Genomic DNA, 21,042 nt, shown 5'->3' on the forward strand with positions numbered 1-21,042 from the left:
TAGTGCCATCTGTCATCAGTGGCACGTATTAGTGCCATCTGTCATCAGTGGCACGTATCAGTGCCATCTGCCATCAGTGGCACGTATCAGTGCCATTTGTCATCAGTGCCACCTGTCAGTATCACGTGCCATCTGTTGTCAGTGTCACATGTCATCAATGCCACTTATCAGTGCCATATGTCATCAGTGTCACACGTCATTGGTGCCACGTATTAGTGCCATCTGTCATCGGTGACACGTATTAGTGCCATATGTCATCAGTGCCACGTATTAGTGCCACGTGTCATCAGTGCCACATATTAGTGCCACGTGTCATCAGTGCCACATATTAGTGCCATCTGTCATCAGTGCCACATATTAGTGCCATCTGTCATCAATGCCACGTGTCATTGTCCTGGTGCTTCAAAAGTGTAATAAGTAGTCAACAAGTTAGATGTGTAATTTATGTTCCTAGAACACGTGATGGCGCTCCCTGCATGTTAGGCCTCTATGTGGCCAGGCTGTGAAAAAGTATTGTAATACTCAGTAGGAGTAGCAGAATTTTTTGGGGGGTGTCATTTGTGGTATACACATGCCATATGAGAGAAATAACCTATTACAATGACAATTTTGTGGAGAAAAATAAAAAAAATGAAAAATCTTAATTTTGCAAAGAATTGCTACTAAATACCTTGGAATGTCTACTTTCCAAAAAGGGGTCATTTGGGGGGTATTTGTACTTTCCTGACTTGTTTGGGTCACAAGAAGCGAGATAGGCCACCAGTACATCAGATGAGATCAATTTTGTGCGATTCGCACCACAGCTTGTAGACTCTCTAACTTTCACAAAGACCAAATAATATGCACTAATTTGGGTTATTTTTACCAAAGATATGTAGCAGTATAAATTGTGGCCAACATTTTTGAAGAAAAATTAATAATCTGCATAATTCTGTCACAGAAACAAAGAAATATGCATTTTTTTTTTCAAAATTTTCAGTCTTTTTTCATTTATAGCGCAAAAAATAAAAACCCCAGAGGTGATCAAATACCACCAAAAGAAAGCTCTATTTGTAGTAAAAAAAGGACAAAAAATGCATTTGAGTACAGTGTTGCATGACTGAGTAATTGTCATTCAAAATGTGAGAGCACCGAAAGCTGAAAATTGGTCTGGGCAGGAAGGGTGTTTAAGTGCCCAGTAAGCAAGTGGTTAAACATGAGCTTCTTCGTTTACACACTTCTATAAGCTGTTACCGGCGTTTGACATTTTAAATGCCTCAGAAGATTCGTCCCGAACGCATTTTTTTGCTTTGCAAAAAATGCTTCTAAACTTAAATGCCTAGAAAAGACTACAAACGACCCTGTGTACATGTACTGATAAGATAACAGAGGAGAGTTCAGGAGCAGCAACAGTGTACATGAAGCCTTAAAGTTTATGTAAAAAACCTTCAGCCTTTACAACCACTTTAATTTAGGTACACACGGGAAGTTGTTTTTTGCTCAATAACAATAACAGAGAGGTCGATGTACTAACACATCCAATGTTAGTGCAGCAATCTCCCCACTGTGCTATTGTGTTCTGGCAGAGGGACTGCAATAGGTCTCCATGATTTGTAGTTACATCCCTGGCCCTGTAGCTAGCATTTTTTGAAGGAGGGGACAGTACTAATAACCACATAACCTGGTACTGGAAACATTCCCCCCACTTCTTCTTCCACTGATGCCAGTGTTTGGAGCAGGAAGTGAGGGTACATGCACACAGAAACATAAATCAGACAGAGGTTACTCACTCCATCCCCAATGTAAAAAATGTAAGTTTTGGCTTACTTTTAAATAAAAATAAAAATCACAGGCGGGAGAAGTATGAATTGTAATGCATCCTATGCAGGGCCGAGTCCGGCATTCTGCGTCTATGTACGCAAATGCTGGACTCGGGAATGTGCCCGCAAGGCAACCCCCCCAGGAGAGTGCTTCTCCTAGGGGTTTATACAATGTGGGGAGGAGCTACCAGCGCTGCTGAGGGACCCCCAGAAGTCAGAGATCAGGGCCACTCTGTGCAAAATGAACTGCACAGTGGAGGTAAGTATGACATGTTTGTTATTTAAAAAACAAAATAAACAAAAAAAAACAAAAAACAAAAACGAAGCCTGATAATTACTTTAAGGCCCCTTATACACAGTTGGACTGTTCAGGTCCGCATGTCAGTTTTGATGGCGGACCTGAACGGGTGCTCCATGCTGGTCTATGGAGAGACGGAAGTCAGTGGTGACATGTCCGCTGACATCCGACCCGGTCTGATTTGCCAAAAGCAGACGGATGGCCCAACGTCCGGATCTGTCGCTGGCGGATCGGATCAAGTGAGATCTGATAAAAACGAACATGCTGTCCATTTTCATCCGATCTCTCCATAGAAACCAGCAGCACTCGACAAGCCCCTCCCCGCTCAGTGAGCAGAGAGGGACCTGTCATCTGTCGGCTCAGTGGAGATCAACAGAGAGATCTCCAACTGAGCCAGCGGATAGAGGCGGACTCCATGGAAGCGGATCCGCCTCATGGGAATGATGCCTTAGGGAGTTTTAAAGAGGAAGTAAACACTGATGAGTTTACTTCCTCTTTCATTCCCTGCAAAGGTAAAGCATAATGAACTACTATGCATCGCATAGTAGTCCATTATGTGTCACTTACCTGACACAGGAGCCAGTGAAGTCACCGCTGTCCCCTGTAGTCCGGCGCATCCATCTTCTTGGTGGGTCTCGCTGCTCCGCCGCTGTCATTCGGCGAAGCCGCGATGACGTCACTCCCGCACATGCGCACAAGAGCCGCCACTCGCGGCATATCGCCGTTGACCGTGGCGCGCTCAGTGCGCCTGCGCGCCGCTGTCTACCGTGTAGGTTTAGGAGATATTTAACGGACCTTCAGGTAAGCCTTAAACTAGGCTTACCTGTAGGTCAAAGTTGGTTGTAAGGGTTTACAACCACTTTAATGCACACATAAAAAAAAAAAAAAAGTTAAAAATATAAACCAAACAATGTGGGGCTTGCTCTAATCATCCATAGGCGACAGTGTCCATTAAATAGTGATATACCCTTAAATATAAATATAAATATATATATATATATATATATATATATATATATATATATATATATATAGACTAAACCATATAATACAATCATACTTATACAGTAAATAAGTGCAATTCAGTGCTTATATGCAAACATTTTTACAATACATACATACATACAATAGTGCTAAATTCAACAAATCTTATATTAAAAAACAAAATTGTTATTACTATTTTTATACACGATTTATATAGCGCCAACAGTTTATGTATCGCTTTACAATGTATAGGGGGGACAACACAATTACAGTTCAATACAAAAGGTACAGGAGGGCCCTGCTCGTGGAGCTTACATTCTAAAGGGAGGGGGTGGTGTTACAAAAGGTAATAGCTGCAGAGAATGATTTAATGGGGGTGGCTCAGGGACAGTTGTTAGGTGGGTGTGGGATAGGCTTCCCTAATAAATGAGTTTTCAGGGACCTCCTAAAAAGATGGACAGGGTAAGGGTTGATTGGATATACCGGTCAAAACCGGTAAACCAAAAGCAAAACCAAAAGCAAAATTATTGGCACAATAACATAGTAGGTGTATCAAATTGGGAAACTACACATATAATACCACACACTGAGTGCAAAACTTATGAAATGAGTGTCCCATGGAATCCTATACAATGCAGTCCATATATGAAAAATGTTACAAAACAAAAGCCACATGACTCTTAGCTCATGAGCCTTCTAATTCATGCAATACTGTAAATAAATAAGACCCCATTAGACAATAATTCACTTTAACGTGCTCCATCGGTGTAAAAAGTGGCAGCTCACCTTAAAAATACAACTATATTTTCTATTTGTGCTTAGTAGATGATCCTACATAAGGCTCTCCACTGCTGTTACTTAATATGCTGCAGTTTCCACTCCTCTCCGCTTTTTGCATTTCAAGTTGCTGATAGCAGGAGTTATAGAAGTTGTGTTTATTTTTTGTTGTTTAGGTTGTATCCAAAAGATCTGCTCTTGGTGTAGCTTTTGGAGTTTTTTTTTTCCTCTCCGAAAATTATCCCAAAAATGTAATGGAAAAAAAACAAAGAAAAGCCTTCCATAGTGTAAACTCAGGGATCCTTGAGGAAGTCACGTGTCAGTGATGCAACGTGTCAGACGGAGCGTAGTGATGTCACTTCTGATCGCGGCCGGACCAGAAGGTGTGGTGAGATTCTAACTGACTACACAGCTATTGAGTTCAATGCTTTTACTTCCTATTGTGGATGTTTTACAGTAAATGTGAGTGCATTTTCATTAAGGAGAGATTTTTACTGGTTTACACTATGGAAGGCTTTCCTTTGTTTTTTTCATTACATTGTTGTGATAGTCTTCAAAAAGAAAATTTGGCGTAGTGACAGGTGACAGCAGTGGAGAGCCCTGAGTGGGATCATCTACTAGGCACAAATAGACCTATATGAAAACATAGCCTATTGTTTGGCGAGAGGTCACTTTTTAATGGGCCAATCAGTGGTAAACTTTAAAAATGACACAAGATATAAACCTGTAGTAATTTAGGATAGTGGGTATATTCACCAGTGCTGCTAATCAGTGCCCTACAGTTCTGCTAATCAGTGCCCACCAGTGACATTAGTGCCCATCAGTACTGCCAATCAGTGCCCACCAGAGCTGCCTATAAGTGCCACCTCTCCGTGCTGCCTATCAGTGCCCAGTGCCACCCATCAGTGCCCATCAGTACCGCCTCATTAGTGCCCATCAGTGAAGGAGAAAAATTACCTGTTTGAAAAAACTTTTTCATATTTTGTTATAAAATTTTGCAAACGTTTTGGTCTTTTTTTGTTTGTTTAGCAAAAAAATAAAAAATCCAGTGGTGATCAAATACCACCAAAACAAAGATCTATTTGTGTGAAGAAAAAAAAAATGGTAAAAATTTCATTTGGGTACCGCAATTGTCAAAGTGTAACAATGCTGACAGCTGAAAATTGGCCTGGGCAGGAAGGGTATATATGTCCCCAGTAAGCAAGTGGTTAAGCAAATTTTTTGCTTAATGCAGCGTACACACGACCGGACTTTCCGGCAGACTAGTTCCGACGGTCTTTCTGAACAAACGGACTTGGCCACACACAAACGGGCTAAGTCCGTTCGAAAGTCCGTTCGCGTTGAACGTGATGATGTAAGACAGGACTGAAAAAGGAAGTTCAATAGCCAGTAGCCAATAGCTTCCCTTGCGTCGTATTTGGTCTGCTGGACCTGCATACAGACGTACGGTTTTTCGGATAGGTGTTGAGTCCGTCGGACAGATTTGAAACATGTTCTATTTCTTTTTTTAATGAAAAAAAAAAAACGGATTAGCCCACACACGATCAGATTCATTCGGACCTAGTCTGCCGGAAAGTCCGGTCGTGTGTACACAGCATTAGAATTGATTTTTGGTTTTTGATCACGTCACAAACAAATGTAGGAAGGGGTGGTTGGGACTGATGGAAGGGGGGAGAAGAAAGAGGGTGGGAAAGTAGGGATGCTAAAGGCAAGGATTAGGTAGAGAGGCCTGGTAACCCTTAGGCATATCTGGGAGAAAGATTAGTTGGATTTTTTCTGTATTTAGATGGGGGGAAGGCTTCGCCCCTCATGGCGCCTCTTTCCTCCTCATTTGAAAATAAATATGATATATTTGGGCAATATGATAAGGTCAAAGGGTACACACCTTTTTTATACGTTTGTAAAAAAGTATGTACAGTATGTAGTGTATGAGATTTAAAGTTTTTTTTCTACTTTTGTTTGTTTAGTTTATGAAGGATGTCTTGATTTTTACTGTAAAGTGTATGAAAAGAATTAAAACAATAAAGGGGTCTTAATTATTCACGGTATTGCATGAATTAGAAGGCTTATGATTTGTTGAATTTAGCGCTATTCTATGTAGGTATGGTGAGCACTTGTGTATAAGCACTGAATTACACTTATATGTATGATTGTATTATATATATATATATATATATATATATATATATATATATATATATAGACAATTTAAGGGTATATCACTATTTATTGAACACTGTCACCTATAGATAAATAAAGCAAGTGTTGCATTGTTTATATTTTTATCACTTATATAATATGGGGACACATTTGATCAATTGCACTTTGATTTATATCTTTATTCTTTTTACAGATTTTTTTTTTAGTAGTTGTATTCACATTTTTTTCCATAAGCAGTAGTGATAGCGCATAGGGTCCACATCTATACACAATTTAAAAATGTACTTTAGTTCTGCTAGCCAAGGATCGGAATGGTGTGAGGCAAAGGCTCTGATTGGTTTCCTCTGCCTTGGCAGCCAATTCGTCTCTTTCTTAGGTAGAATACACCCTTGGATGTGGCATAAGCCCCATACACACTATCAGTTTTTCTGCTGAGTTTTTCCTTTAGGTTTACCAAAACCATGTAGTGCAAGGGCCTGCCTGATTGCTTACAAATTGAAACTCCTAAAGTTTGACCTCATATTATATGGTTTTGGTAAATCTGAAGGAAAAACTCAGCAGAAAAACTGATAGTATGTATCTTAAGAGATTGAAGGGAAAATAAGGGAACAGGTAAAGAAACTTTGGGGGAACCTAATTTAGCACCCTGGTTCTAAACAGGGCTGTTAATAAATCTAGTTGTGGTAGGTGGTAACTAGCCTGGCTAATTGGTAGGTTGATCCACTGATTCCTGTCCTGAGTCTGAGTTTGGGGTAGTCTCTCTCTTCTGTCAATAGGGGGCACTGTTGCTTTTGGCATTAGAATGATGGATTACCATAAATTCAGGTGATTGGTAACTAGGTTGTCTCAGCCAATCAGCAGGAGTTTCTTTGACTGCTGTGTATGCTGGGATAGGCTATTTATTTGGGAGGAGTCAGGTGATTGGGGTTCTTCCCACCCGAGGCTGCGGCCTGGGTGGGTGTGTGTTGAGAAGCTCCTGATTGCTAGGTCTGAAGCCGGAAGCCTATCCAGGAGGCATGCTGGGTGGTAGGTGCATATAAGTCCTATTCAACAGTTCAGGGTTCCGCAAAAGAGGAGAAGCCAAGATTAAGCCCAAAGCTTGGGGCCGAACTGCGTGTGTTAGAGGCTCACCCCGTGGGGAGCCTGATTGTTGCTGAAGGTAAAGGAGAAGCAGTTGCCACAAAGGGATGACCACTCCTGTTACTGGTGGCAAGTTTGGAAGGGATGAAGTTCAGCGGGAGTACCAGAGCAGACGCTTGACCAGCCAGGGACAGTGAAGTAAGTGGGAAAGCTTCAGTAGAGACTCATCTGGGAATGTAGAGGGTAGCTGTGAGTAAAGCTTGAAGGAGTACAGCAGGTAGCTTTAAGTAAAGCTTGAAGATAAAATACAGCGGTTAGCAGTGGGTGAAGCTCAGGGAATCCAGCGGGTGGCTGCGAGACAGGGCTCAGAGGGTAAAGTTGGGACCATTTTATTCCTCTGATAGTCCCCTGTCTTGCGGGGTCCCACAAGGATCGGCTTTATCTATCCTGTTTAACATCTATATGAGGTCGCTGCTGTACATCATTCGCCGTTACAATCTCCCGTTCCATGTATATGTTGCGACACCCAGATCTACTTCAAACTATCCAAGAAAGGGGAAGATCAGGTAAAGCTGGCATCCTGTCTGGAGGAAATCCAGTCCTGGATGCGTGCCAATTATCTAAAGTTAAATGGCACCAAAACTGAATGTATCATCTTTAGTAACCAGGTGTATCCCAACTTGTTTCCATTATGGCTGGAATCTTTCAAACCTTTTCCGATTCCAGCCACCTGGGTGTCATCTTTGACTCTAGGTTGAACTTGCACCCTCAGATAAATCAGGTGGTGAGTTCATGTCACTTCTACCTGAAACTCCTGAGGTCGACTGTACGCTATATCGCAGATTCTGATAAGATCGCCATGGTCAATGCCATTATCAGCAGTCGATTGGACTACTGTAATGCCCTGTATTTGGGTTTACCTGCTTGTACCATTTACAAGCTCCAGTTGATTCAGAATGCCGCAGCAAGGTTACTGACAGGTGTTGGTCGCCGAAAACCACATCACTTTATCCCTTAGAGCCCTGTATTGGCTGCCCATGAAAGAATGGGTTCTGTTTAAAACTGGATGTCTTGTCCATAAGGCACTGCATGGACGTGGCCCAGAGTATCTGAAGGAAAAATTTGTCAAGTATGTGCCTACCCGATCCTTGAGATTGGCAAACTTGGCCATACTGAAGATTCCAACATTTTGAAAGAAAACATGTGGAGGGAGAAAAAGTTAAGTACAAGGAGCTGTATTTTGGAACTCCTTGCCTCTGAAACTGAGACTTGAGAATGACTTTTTGAAATTTCGAAAGAAATAGAAAACCGCACTTTTTGTACAAGCTTTTGGAGTCACCTAATTTTTAATTGGGGTGTGATGGACAGGCTCCCTGGTTTTTATTCTGTATCTTGCTATGCTGGTTTGTTGGTTTTCTTAGCCCTTGTACACACGGTCGGAGATTCCGACAACCAAATCTGTCGGATTTTGTCCGTCGGATTGTGTCCGAAACTGTTGTATACACACGGTCGGAAAAAGTTGTCGGAAAATCCGACGTGATGATGTTATTTCGTTACGACGGGACTATGTTCACGCTAGTAGCCAATAGCTTTGGTGTAGGAATTTGACCTGAGCATGCGTGGTACTTTGTCCGATCGGAATTCTCTACATATGATCGGAGTATGTCCGATCGGAGCATTTTGTTGGAAAATACTGTATTTCCGGCAAGTTGGAAAATTTGGTCCGACGGATATTCCGATGGAAACAGTCCGATGCAGACCACACGGTCGGAATAACCGACAAACCGCTCTGATCGGACACATTCCGACGGAATCTCTGATCGTGTGTACAAGGGCTTAAGGTCTTTTAATGTCAATGTCCTTTTTTTTTTGCGTATCGAGGCCTTCGGGTAAGACGGTGTAGGTTAAGTATTTTAATAGATAAATAAAGTCCAAGAAGTCTAGTGAGAAAGACGGCAAGCTGAGCTTAAGGATCTGCAATGGGATATTATGCGTTAAGCTGGGAGATCTACAGTGGGTTACTGTGAGTTAAACTGCAAGATCTACAGTAGGATATTGTCCGAGAAGTTGCTGTCATAGGAAACAGCAGTTGCTACAAGGTACAGATTGCTGCAAGAAGCTTAAACGCCCTCTTTTTGTATCGCTGTCTGCCTAGTTCTATTTTTATCTGCAGAGTTTGCCTTAACTGCTATTGCATTTGCCTAAGGGTTTCCTGTGCCCTAAACCCTCTCAACCCACCATTCCTGTTAGGAGAAATGTCAGTTCTCCCTGGTTCTGGGGGTCACCATAAGGCCCTTGGAAGTCGGAGAGACCTCTACACTAAAAAGTTAAGTATTGGGGAGTGGGGTAGGTATCTATTGTTATGACAATTGTACACACAACCAGTGGACCCAAAGTAAAACATTTTTACCAAAAACTTCTGTAAAAAAAATCATGTTTACATTTCTAGACAAAGAAAAATTCTTAAAAATCTGAGACTGTCCCTGGGAAAAAAAGCTGTCAAATACAGACACCGTTTGTGAGTTTTCAGAGTAATAAAGGCCACCAGTGTGGCCCTGTTGTGTAATTGGGGTACTATATGGAATATGTTGCACTGGGAAGCACCTTTTAAAATTTTAGAACACTAATGCCGCGTACAAGCCGTACATACGACCTGACTTTTCTGCAGACTAGGTCCGGTGGGATCAGTCCATTGCACAATCCGATCATGTGTGGGTAGGGATGAGCTTCGAGTTCGAGTCGAACTCATGTTCGACTCGAACATTGCCTGTTCGCCTGTTCAGCGAACAGTGAACAATTTGGCTGTTCGCAGCAAATTCAAAAAGCCGGAACACCCTATACAAGTCTATGGGAGAAATCTAAAGTGCTAATTTTAAAGGGTAATATGCAGGTTACTGTCCTAAAAAGTGTTTGGGGACCCGGGTCCTGCCCCAGGGGACATGGATCAATGCAAAAAAAAGTTTTAAAAACGGCCGTTTTTTCAGGAGCAGTGATTTTAATAATGATTAAAGTGAAACAATAAAAGTGTAATATTCCTTTAAATTTCGTAGCTGGGGGGTATCTATAGTATGCCTGTGAAGGGGCGCATGTTTCCCGTGCTTAGAACTGTCCCTGCACAAAGTGTCATTTGTGCAGGAAAAAAAGTCTTTTAAAATCACTTGCGGCTAAATTGTCGGCTCCCAGTAATACAGATTTTACTGTATTAGCCGACAATTCATTCATTCATTGATAAAAAAATTTTTAAAAAGCGTGGGGGTTCCCCTAAATTCAATTACCAGGCCCTTCAGGTCTGACATGGATATTAAGGGGAACCCCGTGTCAAATTGAAAAAAAAATTGACGTGGGGTCCCCCTAAATATCCATACCAGACCCTTCAGGTCTGGTATGGATATTAAGGGGAACCCCGCATCAAATAAAAAAAAAAAATTGACGTGGGGGTCCCCCTAAAAATCCATACCAGACCCTTTATTCGAGCACGCAACCTGGCAGGCCGCAGGAAAAGAGGGGGGGACGAGAGAGCAGCCCCCCCTCCCTCCTGAACCGTACCAGGCCACATACCCTCAACATTGGGAGGATGCTTTGGGGGTCTGTGACCCCTCAAAGCCCCTTGTCCCCATGTTGATGAGGACAAGGGCCTCATCCTCACAACCCTGGCCGGTGGTTGTGAGGGTCTGCGGGCGGGGGGCTTATTATAGTTTACTGGGGTCCTGTAAGGACAGAAAATGCTGGACCCCGGCTAGGTATAGCCTGATGGTATTGTGAGAAAGGACTAGCTGCGTATGGCAATATGATATGAAGGCTAGGATGTGTTTAGCGTCATCTATCATTGCCCCGGGCCAAAAACTTGTGGTAAGTGATCCAAGCTTTGCGATAGGCCTTCCGCGTGTTGAGTGCCAAGGATTGGTTGATGAGCTGGGTTGCGTTGGGGAGGTGGGATTTTTAGTGCATCATCAGCAATGACCAGGGTGGGACAGGAGTAGTCGTTGGGTCGGCTCCAGGCTCCTGCTGGAAAAACAGAATAAGGTTGAAACGGGACAGCGCATCAGCTGCGATATTTCATTCCCTGGAATGTCCACAGAAGATAATAAACTGGTGATGGAGTGACAGTAGGGATGAGCCTAATGCCGCGTACACACGGTCGAACTGTTTGACGTACTTAGTCCGTTGAAACACATTTCAGCGGACAATCCGCTCGTGTGTGGGCTTCAGTGGACTTTTTCAGCGTGCAGTCCGGAGTACTAAGAATTTCGGATTTTCCAAAAATCTGTCCGTCGTACTTTGGTTTCAACGGACAATACGGTCGTCAGTATGCTAGTTCGACGGACTAAGAATGGCACATGCCCAGAAAGGATTTACACGGCGGAAGGGTGCTTTGCTGTGTCTTGGACTTCCTATTTCTAGTCCTGTCGTACGTGCTGTACACGTCATCGCGCAAGCTTTCGACGGACTGTTTGTGCATCCGTGTGTGGTCAAGTCCGTTCAGTGGAAAGTACGACGGATTGTCCGTCGGATTGTATGACGGACTAAGTACGTCAAACAGTTCGACCGTGTGTACGCGGCATAACACCCCCTGGTGCAGAACATGCAAACAGGCAAAAAATGTGTTCGAATATGCCCTTCAGGTCTGGTATGGATTGTAAGGGGAATCCCGTGCCAATTATTATTATTTTTTTAATGGCATGGGGGTCCCCCCAAAAATCCATACCAGACCCTTATCCGAGCAAGCAACCTGGTAGGCTGCAGGAATAGAGGGGGGGACGAAAGAGCGCCCCCCCCCTCCTGAACCCTACCAGGCCACATGCCCTCAACATGGGGAGGGTGCTTTGGGGTAGTAGCCCCCCAAAGCACCTTGTCCCCATGTTGATGGGGACAAGTGCCTCATCCCCACAACCCTTGCCTGGTGGCTGTGGGGGTCTGCGGGGGGCTTATTGGAATCTGGAAGCCCCCTTTAACAAGGGGACCCCCAGATCCCGCCCCTCCCCCTGTTTGAAATGGTAAGGGGGTACAAAAGTACCCCTACCATTTCACAAAGAAAGTGTAAAAATGGTTAAATAAGACAAATACACTTTTTTTTTTTTTTTTTTGATGCGGGGTTCCCCTTAATATCCATATCAGACCTGAAGGGTCTGGTATGGATATTTAGGGGGACCCCCACGTCAATTTTTTTTTTTTAATTTGACACGGGGTTCTCCTTAATATCCATGTCAGACCTGAAGGGCCTGGTAATTGAATTTAGGGGAACCCCCACGCTTTTTAAATTTTTTTTTATCAATGAATGAATGAATTGTCAGCTAATACAGAGAACACTCATTGAGTGTTCTCTGTATTACGGGGAGCCGACAATTTAGCCGCAAGTGATTTTAAAAGACTTTTTTTCCTGCACAAATGACACTTTGTGCAGGGACAGTTCTAAGCACCAGAAACATGCGCCCCTTCACAGGCATACTATAGATACCCCCCAGCTACGAAATTTAAAGGAATATTACACTTTTATTGTTTCACTTTAATCATTATTAAAATCACTGCTCCTGAAAAAACGGCCGTTTTTAAAACTTTTTTTTGCATTGATCCATGTCCCCTGGGGCAGGACCCGGGTCCCCAAACACTTTTTAGGACAGTAACCTGCATATTACCCGTTAAAATGAGCACTTTAGATTGTGAACGTTCGAGTCCCATAGACTTTAATAGGGTTCTAAAGTTCACACGAAGTTTAGGTCTGTTCGTAGGTTCTGGTGCGAACCGAACAGGGGGGTGTTTGGCTTATCCCTATGTGTGGGCTAGTCCGATCGTTTAAAAAATCAAAATAAAAAATCAAACGGTCTTGGAAATAGAACATTTTTCAAATCTATCCGACGGACTAAAATTGTGAAAACCGTTCGTCTATGTGCTAGTCCGACGGACAAATACAACCCAAGGGCAGCTATTGGCTACTGGCTATTGAACTTCCTTGTTTAGTCCTGTTTACGTCATCACGTTCAAAACGAACGGACTTTCAAACGTACTTAGTCCGTTTGTGTGTGGCCAAGTCCATTCATTTGGAAAGTCCGTCGAAACTCCACCGAAAGTCCGTCGGGAAGACCGTCGGACCTAGTCTCCAGGAAAGTCCGGTCATATGTACGTGGCATAACATGCCCTAAAATTTAAAAAACAATAACTTTGCACTTACGATCTTGTTTGTCCTGCAGCTGAGTGAGACGTATGGTCCAGTATATACCATTCATATGGGCATGGAGACAGTTGTAGTGCTCTGCAGCTATGATGCAGTCAAGGAGGCCCTCGTCGATAACGCAGATGATTTTGGTGCTCGGGGACACATGCCTCTACTGGACAGGATAAGTTCAGGAGGACATGGTAAGAACCAGCTTAAATTATGTAACGGTCCTTTTCTATCAAGTCAGCCCTGTTTTTTGTAATTTATTTATTTTGTTTACTTTCTGATTGTAGTTCTATATTTGTCTCAAGCATGTTTGAAGCCACTTACTGTTGAATAACGTAGTTATTCTTTGTTTCTGCTATAAAATTTTGTGAATAAGTACATTCCCTCCTTCACTGGTGGACACTAATAAGCTGCGCTGATGGGCACTGATAAGGCGGCACCAATGAGATGGCACTGATAGGTGGCACTGGTGGGTGACATTGATATGCAGCACTGATAGGGACTCATAGGTGGCAGTGGTGGGCACTGATAGGCGACACTGATGGGCACCGAAAGACTGCACTGATGGGTACTTATGGGTGGCACTGATAGCACTGATGGGCAGTGAAAGGTGGCACTGGTGGCACCATCAGGCATTTTTAATTGCCACTAATTGGCAGCTGCCTGGACACTGATTGGCATATCCCTGGTGGTCTAGGGTGGCATACCTGGTTGTCCAGTGTGGTGGCCATCACTGGGGGTCCTAGCCGCATCCTGGTGCTTCTGGGCCGGCATCCGGGGGGGGGGGGCTGCGCAGATCCCCCCCGTCAGGAAAGCAGCCCATAGGCTCTCCTTTACTCGCGTCTGTCAGACGCGAGTGAGAAAAAGCCAATCAACGGCTCTTCCTGTTTACATCGTGATCAGCCGTGATTGGACACAGCTGATCAGAGACTCTTTACTGAGACCGGTGTATTGGTGTGTCAGGCTGACACACCGAACCACTGATCGCCGCTATGTGCACCCCCATGGGCGCGTGGCAGCTGTTATCCTGCTGGACGTCATATAGATAACCAAACCACCACCTGCCCGTCATTCTGCTATAGGCCAGGCGGGAAGTGGTTCAAGCCCAACTCCAGGAATTCTGCAACTTTAGATAGTTTGGTTGCATCAAGCTGGTCCAAACTAACACATACAGCAGCTGGCAGTGATGTATACATTGTATCAGCTACATACACTATACAGATCCTTGTTTTAGCAGTGGTATGGGGACTTCCCATCCCATTCTCAGGACAAAATCGAGTTGGGATGAGAATTGTTCAGCCAATTAACAGGAAGCTTTGTCTTTTATGAATGAATACAAGGCTTCTATTGATTGGCTGAGGTGGAGATCAAAATGTCACGCCCCCACCTCTCCATCTCAGCCAGAGGAAGCCTTGTTCATAAAAACACATGGTTTCCTGTGAATGGCCGAGCAGTTTTTAGCCCAACTTGATTTTGCTGACAACCACTGCATCAATTAGTGAAGAAAATGCAATGTAGTTTACTTGGACCAGCTAAAGTCATAGCATTCCTGGAATTACTCTTTAAGGCAGCCCCCCCAAACATGTTATTTAAAGGATTTGTGTATTTTTAATGTTGCCCTTCAAGCCACATTAAAATACCCTATCCCCGTTGAACATTATATGTTCCCATGTTAGTGCCCAGCTACTCATGCCCTTTTGATACTAAAAGCTTGCAAATTGGCCTTGAAAAAAGATGCACAAAAATTATACAATCCAGCTTCCACAGACTTCACCATGTTTGGGGTTTGTGGGTTTTTTAAGTGTTTGGCAAAAATCTAGCAAAGTAAACTTTGCGCGGTTCACTCACCAGTAATCACAGGGAGAGGTAGGGAAGTGACCTCTATGTCAAAGTGAAACTGCAGTCACAGTAAAAGATCATGTCCCTTCCCCTGCCAGGAAGGACTGTGCTGTGTGGCAGAGCAGTGCAAATCTAAGACTGGATGGGAAAAAATACAAATATTTTGACAAATAAAAGAGCTCCCATATACAGATACAGGCAGTGGCGTCCACACATGCAGGCCACACAGGCAACCCCCCCCCCCCCCCCCATGTGTCTGGTCCCTTAATATACATGCGGGACACTGGACGCATGGATTCCAATGAGGGTTTTTTATTTCTGAAGCACATGATTAGAGCCAGGGGCTATAATAGGCTTCATAAAAGGGTGGGCACTGTGCTCGGGACCACACAGTTTTGTGACAATAGTGAATGAATATTCACTATTGTCTTCCTGATTCTCCTCCCTGTCATTTAGAAAGTGGGTCTGAGACCCGTTTCCCGATTGACTGAAAGGAGGAATATTACAATTGGCCTAGGAGGAGCAGGGAGGATACCGAGAAGGAGACCCAGGGGAAGCTGCTATTTGTCACATAGGGGAAGCATTGTCCACGCCATAGATGTGGTAAGTGCTGCACTCATAACCATCCGACCGACCAGGGGGTGTTGTGCCAATTACCTGGCTGAGCTGACTGGGGGGGGGGTGGCTGTGGGTGCACTGTTTGCCCTGCCCCCCAATTTATTTTTACCACCAGTCGCCAGTGGGTCCAGTATGTATCTCATCTGTGTATTAGTTGTTTGCCTAGAGTTTAGCTGTATGTAGCTGTAGCCATGTTAGCTTTATTTAGGCCCTTGCCTTCTGCTCTCTGTTTGGTTCGGCATGCCTGCCCAGTGAAAAAAGGGTAATTTAGCCATAGTCGGACAGACAAATTATGAGAACTTGCTGAAAATCTTCATGGTAAAGCAGTGTGTGGTTACCAAATATCCGCGCTAAAGAAAGTGAACTCCAGCCTCCCTAAAAGAACTCCACCAAGGTGGAGTCAATGAATAAGGAAAAAATCTGTAAAGGGATGGTGGCGCTGTTCTATAAACTGTATAAAAATGTATATGGTGGGTGCACTCAGACAAACCACACCTATAAAAATAAATATGTATATGTAAACAAGCGTATGTAAACAACTCAACATAAAAAGTGCAATGTGCATAGGGGTAATAAAGTGCATCAAAAAATGTATGTGTACAAAGTGAAACAGTGCAAGAAGATGTCTATATATATATTATTATCCAAAGACAACATCAAAAAATATCAAAGAATATAAATGAATAAACTATCCACCAAACATTAATCCTGTGTATTTAGCCAGAAAAAAATGTAAGTAAACATATATGGAAATTTAATAATGATAAAATATATAGAAATGTCCAAAATGTTGCCATTGGAGGAAGGAGGGGAGCACTGAAAAGTCATCTTTATTTCCAGTGAAAAGTTAGCTTTATTTCCAGTAGTGTTTTTTGCACAAGATTTTTTCACTTTATGGACACAAATTAATTTTTAATCTATTGATGTACAAATATTTTTTGGTCGTTTAACATTTTTGAGATTATATATATATATAAATATAGCACTGACACCAGCATCGTGATAGAGATCACTGACACCAGCACTGTGATAGAGAGCACTGACACCAGCATAGAGATAGAGAGAGAGCACTAACACCACACCAGCACCGTGATAGAGAGCACTGACACCACACCAGCACCGAGATAGAGAGCACTGACACCAGCACTGATACCAGCAGCTCGCTGCGGGACCAAAAAATATGACACCGCTCAACCTCTTCAAACAGGAGGTTACGGGCATATAGTATGGTGTGCTTTTTTTGTACAAGGAAGTGAGCCAAAGGTAGAAAAAAGGTCAGTGTGCTAGATTAAATAAATAGTTTATAGAGTTATGCATATACATGGTCTACTGGTCACATGTGTTGAATTCCTCCAAGATCCATGCCTCATTAATTTTTATAAATGTGAGGTAGTCAACACTGTCGTGAGCTAGGCGAGTGCGCTTATCGATCACGATCCCCCCTGCTGCACTAAACGTCCTTTCGGACAGGACACTGGAGGAGGGGAAAGCCAACAGTTCCATTGCAAATTGGGCAAGCTCTGGCCAGAGGTCAAGCCTACCTACCCAGTAGTCCAGGGGTTCATCACTTCTCAGAGCGTCCACATCGGCCGCTAACCCTATGTAGTCGACACCTGTCGGTCTAGGCGTTCCCTGATGCTGGATCCGTATGAGACCTGTCGATGGGTCGGCTGAAAGAATGATCTCATATCAGAAGTCACAAACACATCTTCAAACCGCCCTCTTCTTGCAGGTGCTGTTGGTTGGTGCCAGCGCATGCAAAAGCAGAATGCAGCATTTCTCGAAGCAAGGCCTGAAAGTGCTCCATTCTGACAGCCCACTGTGATGGTGGTAACATTTTTGTGTTTGTACTGGGGGTCCAAGTACGTTGCCACCCAGTACTGGTCCTTGACCTTTATGCTTTTTTTACGGGGGTCCCTGTTAAAACACTGGAGCATGAAGGACCCCATTTGCACTAAACTGGAAGCGGTGTGGTGGCTTGGCTCCTGCTCATCATCCAGGATAATATCGTCCTCCTTGTTCTCCTCTCCCCATCCACGGACAACAACAGGGATCCCAGAAAGGTTTAAAGAATGCTCTTCTTGCCCCTCCTCATCCGCCCTGGCACCATCCTCCTTTGACTCCTCTTCAGACTCCTGTTGTTGACTTGTCTCAGATAGAGTAGCCCCCCCCTGGGAATTCATCTAGCATTGCGACTTCCTCATCTTCCTGCTCCTGCTCCTCCATGGCTTGATCAATGACACGGCGCAATGCACGCTCCATAAAGAAGGCATAAGGTACGATGTCACTGATGGCGCCATGGCTGCGACTAACCAGTTTGGTGATCTCATCAAATGGCCGCAGAAGTCTGCATGCGTCGCGCATGAGCAGCCACTGGCGCGGTGAAAAAAAAACAAGCTCCCCAGAACCTGTTCTGCCGCAGAGTTCGTACAGGTAGTCGTTAACTGCACGTTTCTGCTGGAACAGCCTATCAAGCATATAGAAGGTTGAGTTCCATCGCGTCAGGCAATCGCAAATAAGATGTCTGACCGGCAGATTGTGTCGCCGCTGAATGTCAGCAAGCCAAGCCATGGCCGTGTAAGATCTTCTGAAATGGGCAGAGATTTTCCTTGCCTGCCGCAAGATGTCCTGGACCCCAGGGTATTTGACAACGAATCGCTGCACGACCAAGTTTAAGATGTGTGCCATGCATGGCACGTGCGTAATTTTGCCATGTTTCAATGTGCTTAGCAGATTGGCACCGTTGTCACACACCACTTTACTGTAATAGCTAGCTAATGATTAGACTGACTGTCCCTGCTCCACACAGCGTCCTTTCCCTACACTGACAAAAGGCAGAATGTAAAATGGCCACCAGATTAGGTCTATTTATAAGGTAGCGGGTATGTCCAATTGTCCATGTGCTGAAATGTCTCAATTGGCTGTCCTGTACCCCATGATGCATGTGTCATGGGTCAAAGTTCTTCACAATGTAAACGCATATGTCCGCCGCCAGAGGTCCGCCGGTTTGGCGAATCGCGAACGTGCAAAATTTGCAGCGAACCAACCTCTGGGCGAACCGCAAGGCTGTCTCTATTTATTATCCCTATGCACATTGCACTTTTTATTTTTATAGGTGTGGTTTGTCTATGAGTGCATCCACCATATACATTTTTATACAGTTTATAGAACAGCGCCACCATCCCGTTGCAGATTTTTTCAAAAAGGAAACATGTAAACGAAACATGTAAACAGTTGTAAACAGTTGTGTTTCATTGGTTCCATACATCATTTTCAGGAGTGGTCGCCAGTAATGGAGAGCGATGGAAACAGCTACGGCGATTTTCTCTGATGACCCTCAGAAATTTTGGAATGGGTAAAAAGAGTATTGAAGAGAGAATCAAGGAAGAGGCCTATTTCCTAACAGAAGAATTTAAGAAAACCAACTGTAAGTTGTCTGTAAAACTGTAAATGGTCCAGTTTTAAAAAATGGTACGGCCAAGGAAAGAAAACAGGCCGAACATTAATATAGTGCTTTTTTTTTTTTTAAACAAACGTGTTATCTTTGCTTTACGACTCCAAACAAGTGTTGCCTCATGCATGTAAAAAAATACATTTTGTTCAGGTAGAGAGTCTGATCCGGTAAACTGTCAAAGTTTCCAGCTTCTCCTTCAATCACCAAATGATCTCTTCAGCGTTAAGGATGAGCTCAGGCGTGTTCGCAAGCCGCATGTGCAGAGCCTGCCAGGAAGTCGGCACTGCGGAGTGCTAATGGCAAGCAGTAAGTAATTTCCTGATGCGCGGCTGCAGAGATTGGGAAATGTCTTACTGCTTGTGATTAGCACTCCGCAGTGACGACTTCCTGGTGGGCTCTGCACATGCAGCTTGCGAACACGCATGAGCTCATCCTTATTCAGCGTTACACAGAGCTTACTCTGTAGAATAGGTGTGCGCAGTCTATTGCTTTAGGATGTGCACCCCAAAGCTCAAACACACATTGAGCGTATATATATATATATGTATATATATATATAGCCAGTATGGTGGCCTGAATTTATGGGAGGAGCCCGGGGGGTATTAAAGCAGCCCTCTCGCCCATGCTCTTTGTCGGTTCCAGTGCGCAATACTACACGTCACTAGGCTGACTCTTCCCAGCTCACCTCATTTTTGTGAATCTGTGCATTCGATCGCAAGTGCATTGCGGCTTCTCCGTTTGTGGTAGGATTCAAACCTTTTTGTATCATGTGCAAACTTGCGATTCATCATGTTTCCTATCCCACATCCCTTTTGTAAAAAACCTGCCTCCGAGTTGTTGTCGGTCATCTTCCGACATCATTTGGCACAGGCGTAATACATTCATAGGTTCCTTCTGCCTTGTTTGTCATCCCATCTACAAACAATACGATTCATATGTAAAGCCAAGCCTCCAAGCCGCTGACAGTTGTTGTCCGATAACACTCGACATAGGCTTCATTGGTTATAGCAGTGGTCATCAACCCTGTCCTCATGGCCCACTAACAAGCCAGGTTTTATGTATTACTTTGGGGAGATGCAGACTATAATACTGCAATCACTGAGCAGCAAATGTTATCACCTGTGGTGTATTTCAGTTATCTTGCAAACCTGGCTCATTAGTGGGCCCTGAGGATGGGGTTGATGACCACTGGGTTATAGGATCCACTGTCCATGGGGTTGCCGTCTTATCCATTTGTTTGTATGGCTTCTGTGGCTGATTGAGGTGGTAATTAGACCCACCTGATGCCTTGTCTGCACTTTGATTAGCCTGGGGGGCTGGGTGGTTGGTATGTGTTTGGTTTCAGAGTAAGAGGTGGCATACACTCTACAACCAATTTGTATTAGATTAATTTAATACTCCTTACTACCGATTCATATAGGATTCATTTCATACATTTTACAACCAATTCATATTAGAGTCATTTCTCTTTACAACCAATCCCTTTTAGATACATTGCATACTTTCTACCGTTGCCATTCGTTGTATCCCCCATGCCGTGTGTTTTAGTTCCCGCAGCGGAACTTACAAAGCGTTTGTACACAGTTCGTCTCTCATTTATTTACCAAGTCATTTTATGTGCGTCATGCACGGCACTGCTCCAGTACAATGCAAACTCAGTTGCACGGTCATTGTCACAGGTAGGATTCATTCCCTCGATCTGTTATGTCATGTCAATATTTTGACCACTTGCAGTGTCGCTTGTACCATATGTTCGATTCCCGCTGTGGAACTTACAAATCATTCGTACACACTTCTCACATTCTATTTTTCTACACCAAACTTTATTGTTTTGCCTCGTGCACGGCATTACGCCACACTTTCCCGATATTTTTTA

The 21,042-nt window shown here is 43.8% G+C and overlaps 1 protein-coding gene across 2 annotated transcripts in view; it reads left to right on the forward strand.

Annotated features, from left to right (window-relative positions):
- The window catches only part of LOC143982896 (cytochrome P450 2C16-like), an 88,190-nt gene that overhangs the window by 7,135 nt on the left and 60,013 nt on the right, over positions 1–21,042 (forward strand). Inside the window, exons 2-3 of one of the 2 annotated variants that reach the window (XM_077482005.1) lie at positions 13,284–13,449; positions 18,990–19,139. In XM_077482005.1, the coding sequence (XP_077338131.1) occupies positions 13,284–13,449; positions 18,990–19,139 (316 nt within the window). The remainder of the gene's footprint in view (positions 1–13,283; positions 13,450–18,989; positions 19,140–21,042) is intronic. The other variant, XM_077482014.1, reaches the window with a different exon arrangement.

The sequence above is a fragment of the Lithobates pipiens genome, unplaced genomic scaffold (assembly GCF_037356315.1).
Source record: "Lithobates pipiens isolate NorthernLeopardFrog02 unplaced genomic scaffold, aLitPip1_a1.2 Scaffold_1, whole genome shotgun sequence".
Classification (NCBI taxonomy): domain Eukaryota; kingdom Metazoa; phylum Chordata; class Amphibia; order Anura; family Ranidae; genus Lithobates; species Lithobates pipiens.